Consider the following 9,083-nt stretch of genomic DNA (forward strand, 5'->3'; position numbering starts at 1 on the left):
TTATTATCACAGACATATTCCACATTGAGGGTAGTTATCAAAGACACAATGTGAAGTTCAAAAAAAGGTAGAAAAGATACACATCTATTTCAAAATGCATTAATATGACTCCATGGAACATTACAGTGCCCAGAGCATCAGCAACTGTAGTTTGAAATCAGCCTCAGTAATGAGGTTCTTGAGAGGTATGTAAAAGTTGGTATTCAAGTATAAGGCAAAATATCATGGATGTCAACTTCTTCTTTATTGTACCAGCCAAATGATGATTCGCCTGATGAAGGGGCAAGGAAAAGCCCAGAAACATTGTGTATACAATAAAGAAGGTGATGTCCATAATATTTTGTCCATATTTCTTTCTGTCAGTAATGATGGTGACTGGGAAGCTCCATAAACACCTTCCTGGCACAGCAGTCAGTAATGAATGTTGAAAAAGACTTTCAGTTTTCAAACAAATAAGCTTCTTAAAAAACCTTAATGCTTTTTTAAATAATAAATGTTATAAAGGATTTCGTGTTTTCAGAGAAATCAGCTTTCAAAAACAATAAAATGTGTTTTATGAAAATAAAGTTAATAGGATCTTTTTTGTTACATTCATAAACAAGGCATCACACTATATCAGAAAATGTGTACAAACCATACACATTCCATACCATACAAGCATTATAACCTGGAAATATGGACAATTTCTGACAAATATTTGAATTTGTATGTTTTCAATAACAGCACTTGAAGAGTCTGTACTATAAAATATGACAAAAAAAATTAATATGACATTACCAGTCGTAACTTTCATATATTTAAGGTACTTAAAGTATGTTCATTCCTGTTGATATTTCTTAGACACATATCAATACATATAAAAGTGCGATTTCGCTGTTTACAACCTGCACTGATGAATGCTGACAAAATCTGGTGCAGGTTACCTAAGTTCCAGGTTGCACCTCATGCAAGCAACAGTAAATCCTCCAGCATCCTTTGGCTGTGATTGTGTTTTAAATGTGAAATATGTGACTGGAAGTAATGTGTTTCTCTCAGTGTGAGTTATTGCAGCATGAATGTTTGTGTACTCATAAATCAATTATGTAGATGTTATGAGATATATAATAAAGATACCGAAAAATTGAAACAAAGTCATTAATCATTTGACATCACGGGGTAAGATTCTGTTGAATGTATCTGACACAAAGATTTGTTATGACTATACCTAAACAGATATTTATGTCACGCTTTAGAGCCAGTGATATTTTCTGGTGCAACCAAACTTTTGATGGTGCAGCCAAACTGATAAGTCAGGTTGCACTCAGTGCAGGTACAGACAAAAATACAAAATCGCACTCTTCATGTAGGTCCTCTCAATCAGAGCCATAATAATAGTGATGATAATCATACATGAACTATTCTGAGATGTCGTTCCATTGTAACATTTTCATCTTCTCTCTGCCGGTTGGGACGCTCATTTCTCGTACATAATGTGCATTGTCCCATCCTCGACGAACCTGTCTCCGCAGGGCCGTGTACGGCATGTGGGTCTTCGGAATGGATGGACTGGGGATAAAGTCGTTCTCTATACTGTACAAGGTGTGTATGGGCCGTGTGTGGTAGCGGAACGAGTCCATGCTTGTAGAGGGTCGGAGCATTGTGGTAGCCGGGATTTTGTTTCCAACTGCATGGCTCAGATGGTGGTGTCTTCGTGTTGGGCAATGAGGAAATATTTGATCTGCATCATACATTAAACATAATATCATTCAAGTGGTTCAAATGTTGGTCCTTTTTATTTCATATTTAGTTTGTCGTAAGGACCTAGAATGGTAATTCAATACAAGGAACTGTATATCTATTAAGCAGGATGAAAAGAGATCAGATTTTGATTGGTGGAACCTTGAAGAAATGACATTAAGTGGGAAAGGGGGAGGGGCAAAATGTAAACCCATCTAGGGAAGAAAATGTGGCTAAGATGAGACAGTTCAACTTTTTTTCAAATAAAAATAATTAATTTGAACATAATACTGGGTTTGTTTATTATGTTCAGAGGAGAAGGATTATAGAAACAATTCACATGTACATGTATTTAATACCTCTGGTAAAAATATACATCCAAGATAGGCTAGATTTCTGACAGACAGTCTAAATTTACAGTTAGCCAGCCCAATGGTCTGGGTAAGTTTTCAGACAACATGTTCCTTACATTTAAGTTAATTTCTTAGGATTGACTGGAATGGTTACATCCATTCTGGGCTGGTAACATTTTGAAGTTACCAGCCCAGATGTCTGGTTAGGTTTTTGGTTTTTATCATACACTGAATATGTTACAAAATGCCTATACTAAATGTGGGTTTTGACATTTTCACAAGCCCACTGCAACATAATGCATATTTATTACAATCATAATAATGTGGCAGGTATGAAGTCATGTAAGATTTGGTTCATTTGAAGTTGTCATTGTCTATAGTTTTACCTCAAGTAGTATCCTTTTTAAGTGTTAGTCTATGGTTATTTTTAGATCTTGCCTAGTCCATTGCAGGTTTTAGGGGTGTCAAGAGATTGTGTCATCGCTTGTGTTGTGCCCTCTGACATGTTTGACCCTTGTGTCGATTGGTTCTTTTAAAACACAAAAATACTACTTGCATGTCAGCCATTACATTTCACTTCAATTCGACAACATCTCAGAGCAACAGACAAAGAACATCTCAGATCTAAGGTAGGAACAATGTTCAAGTATTGTATATGTGTAATGCATTACATAACAATGTTATTAGTATCAGTCATATGTTCTTGATGATAATGACATTGGTGTAGTTGTAAATATTATGCACAGGCATTTCTTGTAAGTAGACTACCATGCAGTATTATTCACAAATAAGGCCAATGCTTATAGGTGTGCTGAAATGTATTTTTGTATATTGGTTCACATTGCACCGAATCATTTATGCATATTGTAGTTCAATGACTTAAATGATAATGCACTATATTTGTAAATTTATGTTATTGAATGGCCATGCAAATGATGAATTCACATGATCTGTGCAGAACCTTCACGCATAGCCTTGTTATCATCACAGAGCTGTCTGTCATGTAATTTGTATATATACATTTTTAGAATATTGAGGCTTTGGTTTGCTTGTCCTTGTAGCAGCCGTATATTCATCACTAGAGTGTCTACACCCCAGTGTCACGCACATGGCATGAATTATATTATTGTGTCACATGTATAAAGTATCTATGTTCCTCAGATAGTTGATAGATTTTGTCTAATGTGCTAACATAATCATTACAGTTGTGTGTACGTTGGTACGATGTATTTGAAACGTTTATATAGTGCCAAAGACTTACCGTTCTTGACGGTTTCAGTCATCGTGTTAATGGCAAAATAACTATTACCGAATCATTTAATGTGCATCTGTTCGCAATGATTTGATATTGTATTTATCTCTTATATGTTAGAAATGATATGTGAGATGGAATGAGTGTATATTATAAGTTATCACATCGTGTCGAGGGAAATAAAGGTTTTTTATCAGTCCCGAGTAAGGTTGTATTCCACGAACCGGAACCTGGCCAAGAACAGTATGTCCAGAACATTTTTTAACGAAATGAAGTAACTGTACATGTGATAAATTATATCATGTCATACAGAAATTGTTACCTTCATTTTTCAAAATTATTGTCCAGCATAAAAATGAATGTCTACCGAATTCAGAACAATTTAGGGTACAAACCTAGGGAAAAACCTAGAGAGCTCCTGACTCTGCTAAAGTCATCCGAGGACATCCGCACAGGATCATATGGGCCGTTATTGACTGCTGGCTCTATGCAAAAAAGAAGTAACATTTAAAAACAACCAGATATGACTTTTGCCGTTTAGAGCTGCACCCAGCAAAGTTTAAATTAAAAGACTGGCCACTAAATAACCAAGGCTCTAATAAACAATTCAATGATTGATATCATACTTTTTAGCAACAGTAAGCATGGATCAACATTGTTGGCGTGCCACAGCTGTAATCTCTCATGTCACAACCAGAGATGTGGTGTCAAAAACATGTGGTATGTATTTCAAATAATTCCTTGGGTTTTTTTAAGATAAGGACAGACCAATTTTGTATCTTGTTTTATGTATTCAAAAAATGAATTCCTAATCTTATGGTAAAAAATTTACACTTACAAGAAATATTTTTTGGATTGGTCTTTGCCCCATATACACTTCATAAATTGCCAAAAGTAAAGAAATTTTAGCATACAAAAAAAATTTAGAGGAATATTACTTTCACTGATGAATATTTAAAGAACTTTCCCTCCTGCCTTAAGGTTTTCTGAGGACAAAATTCCATAAAACAAAAATAAAACTGGTCTGGCCTAATGTAGTTTTATTAGTTAGTGTTATGTTTGACAGTTGTTAATGTGATTAGTAAGGAAACAATCAACATTTCTTAAGTGTCTGAAAACCCCTAGCATAATGATAATAAGGTCTCACTTTCAGTATAAAACAGATTCTCTTCCACAGATTCGTCATCTATCACACGATGATATTTGTTAAACAACCTGAAAAAAAGAGGTTCAATAGTGATACAAAACTGTTAACATGTCACAATCTGTAATTCAAAATAAAGGTTCATATATATACACATGAGAACTAAACAAAGAATTTTTTTATATGTGCTATTTTAAAACATAATGTATGAATAATTGATGGGCACATGATGAAAGAGTGCAGTAATATACACAATACTGTGTACTGACGCAATACCGCTGATGAAAGAGTGCTAAACCAGTGAGCAGAACATGCAGTACTATCATCAGTTCTTCTGTTTGTCAATAAGTAATCTTTTGTCAGTTTCTATGGCCCTCCATATATTTCTATGCGTTTCTTATCTCCAACCTCAAGAGAAGTGATTGAAATAATTAGTATAAAAAAAAATTAAAATACTAAATATATTTTATATCACTTGGTTTTAGATCACCTTGTAATAGTCACAAAAACTATATTAGGATTTAGATAACATCACCTTATGGATAAAAGAAAACGAATAAAGAGCACTTGTTATTTTTAATGAGTCTGTACCAGAGATTGATTCTTTCATCACATCTCATAATAGGACATAAGATACCACAGCATGGAAATTTTGAGAAAAGTAAACTATTATTTCACTTTGGAATGAAAAGTCAGCGTTAAGGCGAAATTTGGGAAACACGGAAAAGTATACTCAGCCTAACAAATTACATAGCAACACACCTCTCTTGTTAAAGATGACAAGAATTTTTATGGATGATCAACTTCTTTATTGCAGGGTAGCGACGTTTCGGTATAGATTCTTATACCGTTTTCAAGCGTGTGGGGAATGGCAGGGGGAGTACAATATATATACAGCAGAGATGAGCATGTGATGACAATACAACAATAACAGGATTAACAATAACTATTTGAGGTAACAATACATTAGAGAAGTGTTGAGGTAAGCTGATTAAGGACTGAAGCCAGCGGGTGAGTTGACAGAAGTCAGAGTGAGATGAGTGGATTAATTGGTGGAAGCCAGGGTGAGTTGAGTGGATAAATTGAGACTGGGGGCCAGAGTGGGTTGATTAATTAGTGTTAATGATGCAGTTGAATGCCGGAGAGACAAAGACGCCTTGATCCCTGTTGATTGTTGGGTTGTGTCTGCGGATTTGTACTGCTTCAGCAAGTTTGCGTTGTTTGAAGTCATGTTTGTTGCTAGCAAGTGTTGTGACAGTGTCCCAGTTGATGTTGTGGTCAGGAAATTTGGTGATGTGTTCCGTAATGGCTGATTTTGTGTCACCTTTGTTTGTGGAGGTTTTGTGTTCTTTGATGCGTATGTTGAGTGGTCTGGATGTTTCCCCAATGTAGTTGCTGCCGCAGCTGCAGCTGATGTTGTAGATGACGCCTTTAGGGTGTTGTTGTTGTGTACTGTGTTTCCTACCGTTGGCCTTAATGATTGTTTTGAGGGGTGTTCCTGTTGTAAAGTAGGTGTCAATGCCTGCTTGTTGCTTGAGTAGGCGACTGATGTGGTGTGATGTTTTGCCGGTGTATGGTAGTGAGATGCGTATGGGAGCGGGATCAGGCTTGGTAGTAGTGGGTTTGGGAGGTGGGTTGACAGTGGAGTTAATGACACGGTTAACAAGTTGGGGAGGGTAGTTGTTTAGTTGAGTGAAGACATGCTTGAGATGGTTTAGTTCGGGTTGAGGAGAGGCAGAGGATAGGTTTAGGGCACGGCGGGTGAGGGTAGAGATGATGCCCGTTTTAGTTCGGAGTGAGTGGTTTGAGTCAAAGTGGAGGTATTGGGGGCATCATCTCTACCCTCACCCGCCGTGCCCTAAACCTATCCTCTGCCTCTCCTCAACCCGAACTAAACCATCTCAAGCATGTCTTCACTCAACTAAACAACTACCCTCCCCAACTTGTTAACCGTGTCATTAACTCCACTGTCAACCCACCTCCCAAACCCACTACTACCAAGCCTGATCCCGCTCCCATACGCATCTCACTACCATACACCGGCAAAACATCACACCACATCAGTCGCCTACTCAAGCAACAAGCAGGCATTGACACCTACTTTACAACAGGAACACCCCTCAAAACAATCATTAAGGCCAACGGTAGGAAACACAGTACACAACAACAACACCCTAAAGGCGTCATCTACAACATCAGCTGCAGCTGCGGCAGCAACTACATTGGGGAAACATCCAGACCACTCAACATACGCATCAAAGAACACAAAACCTCCACAAACAAAGGTGACACAAAATCAGCCATTACGGAACACATCACCAAATTTCCTGACCACAACATCAACTGGGACACTGTCACAACACTTGCTAGCAACAAACATGACTTCAAACAACGCAAACTTGCTGAAGCAGTACAAATCCGCAGACACAACCCAACAATCAACAGGGATCAAGGCGTCTTTGTCTCTCCGGCATTCAACTGCATCATTAACACTAATTAATCAACCCACTCTGGCCCCCAGTCTCAATTTATCCACTCAACTCACCCTGGCTTCCACCAATTAATCCACTCATCTCACTCTGGCTTCTGTCAACTCACCCGCTGGCTTCAGTCCTTAATCAGCTTACCTCAACACTTCTCTAATGTATTGTTACCTCAAATAGTTATTGTTAATCCTGTTATTGTTGTATTGTCATCACATGCTCATCTCTGCTGTATATATATTGTACTCCCCCTGCCATTCCCCACACGCTTGAAAACGGTATAAGAATCTATACCGAAACGTCGCTACCCTGCAATAAAGAAGTTGATCATCCATAAAAATTCTTGTCATCTTTATCTCAGCAACTTCTAGAATGCCTCTCAAACAGTTTAGACCTCTCTTGTTAGTATCTTCTTTTTCATGAGATCTATTTTGCAAATTCATAAATTTTATAGGGTACCAGTGGTATCATTTCATACCTTCTCCTACTTGAGATGAACCTGATCTTGCTGGCTCTGACAAATATTCCATACTTGTCTCGACACTGAAAATATCTTCGTCCTAAAATCATTCCACAGTTGTCGCCAACTGAAAATATAAGTTGAAAACAAAGGTAAGTGACATCAATCTCAAAATGGTTTTTGGATCAAATATTCCCATTATATTTACTCAACCAGCATACCACAATTTTTATTAAAAATTACTTGGTACACGTACAATACTGAGAGTCATGCCACTTTATATGTGAAGATTTGAGAACACCAACATACAGTGAGTTGCCTTAAGGGAGTGCCTAGTAAAATATACTATGAAACACAAATAAAACCATCTGGTCATGGAATGTGTCATGAAAATGAGACACAAATATTAACATTACTGCACCCTAGTGTATATTATATGGGTATGTGGGTTTGTGTGTCCTAATTGGAACCTTCCTGGCCCAATACCAATCCCAGATCAACATTAAGCACATAGGTATAAGTTGTCTTGATACATAGGTACAGGCAGTCATATGCTAGTCAACACTGTCACTTTGGAAAGCTCAACCCCTACCCGTTATTGAGCTTGTCACATGTTCTTTTGACCTGTCCCGCTTGTGGACTCGTGACGTCATTGTGATTGACTTTTCAATTGAAATTTCTTCCGACTTATGGTCTCACGATCCCTCCATTAAAGTTTATATGTACCTTTGACATTGTTACTGTACTCATCAACTGGGATAATTTTTTGACAATGCACAGTTTCTTTATATGGCTAGTACAGATTTGTATAGGTAGTCTTGTTGGTTGGTTTAGTTGTTCAGGGCATACTCATCAATATTCCAGCTATATGGACGCAGCCAATAAATAATCAAGTCTGGATCAGACTATCTAGTGATCAAAATCTTTGCATCGATCTACAATGACGTGCCCATCAAGTCTGCGAGACTGACCACCCGATCCAGTTAGTCGTCTCTTACGACAAGCATGGGTTACTGAAGACCAGTTCTAACCTGAATCTTCACGGGCTGACTGCTAGTCTTGTGGATATATATACAGCACCCACCTGACCTGTCTCATCTTTAAACTGAACACATTGGTACAGACGGTAACGCAGACACTTACTCAGGACCCATCTGACCAAAGTACACTGAAAACATGGGTCAAAGCAATCATGTACGTGGGTAAAAACGTGAATTGTTTACATACCTGGATCATCAAGTGCAACCCCCACCCATTCCCCATTTTTCGTGATGATGCATCCTTTATACTGAACAGTACCGCGATATATCCCCCCGCCTAGTAAAACTTCAACCCTCTGACCAATGTTTATGTTAATGAACAACACCATGGCGCTTGTTATTCTTTGTGCAAGTAACGCTCTATTCCTTGTGCTTCAAGCGAGCACCTTGCAAGCTAACGGCCATGTTGTTTATTTCCGTAACCATGAAATACAATACTATTATCCCAAAACTAATTGATAGTGGAGACACATTTCGTTATATTGTGATAAAACATTAATATAAATAGTATAAATATTTATTAAACTTATAAACACAAACAGATTATTATGAGTTATATGATAACTATAATTATTTGTTGTAGAAATTTTAAATCAAATACATTCCTTCCTTCTAATTATCACACAATGTAATAA

General features: G+C 37.4%; 1 protein-coding gene across 1 annotated transcript; it reads right to left on the minus strand.

The window, feature by feature from the left end:
- Positions 1 to 222: 222 nt before the first annotated feature.
- On the minus strand, positions 223 to 8,872 carry LOC137282585 (uncharacterized). Its single transcript, XM_067814356.1, has 5 exons — positions 8,636 to 8,872; positions 7,427 to 7,535; positions 4,469 to 4,536; positions 3,717 to 3,806; positions 223 to 1,717 (listed from the first exon to the last, which is right to left on the minus strand). Exons 1-5 carry the CDS (start codon positions 8,775 to 8,777, stop codon positions 1,395 to 1,397), a joined length of 732 nt encoding a protein of 243 aa, XP_067670457.1. The 5' UTR covers positions 8,778 to 8,872; the 3' UTR covers positions 223 to 1,394.
- Between the last annotated feature and the right edge of the window lie 211 nt (positions 8,873 to 9,083).

This window comes from Haliotis asinina, chromosome 4, assembly GCF_037392515.1.
Source record: "Haliotis asinina isolate JCU_RB_2024 chromosome 4, JCU_Hal_asi_v2, whole genome shotgun sequence".
Lineage (NCBI taxonomy): Eukaryota > Metazoa > Mollusca > Gastropoda > Lepetellida > Haliotidae > Haliotis > Haliotis asinina.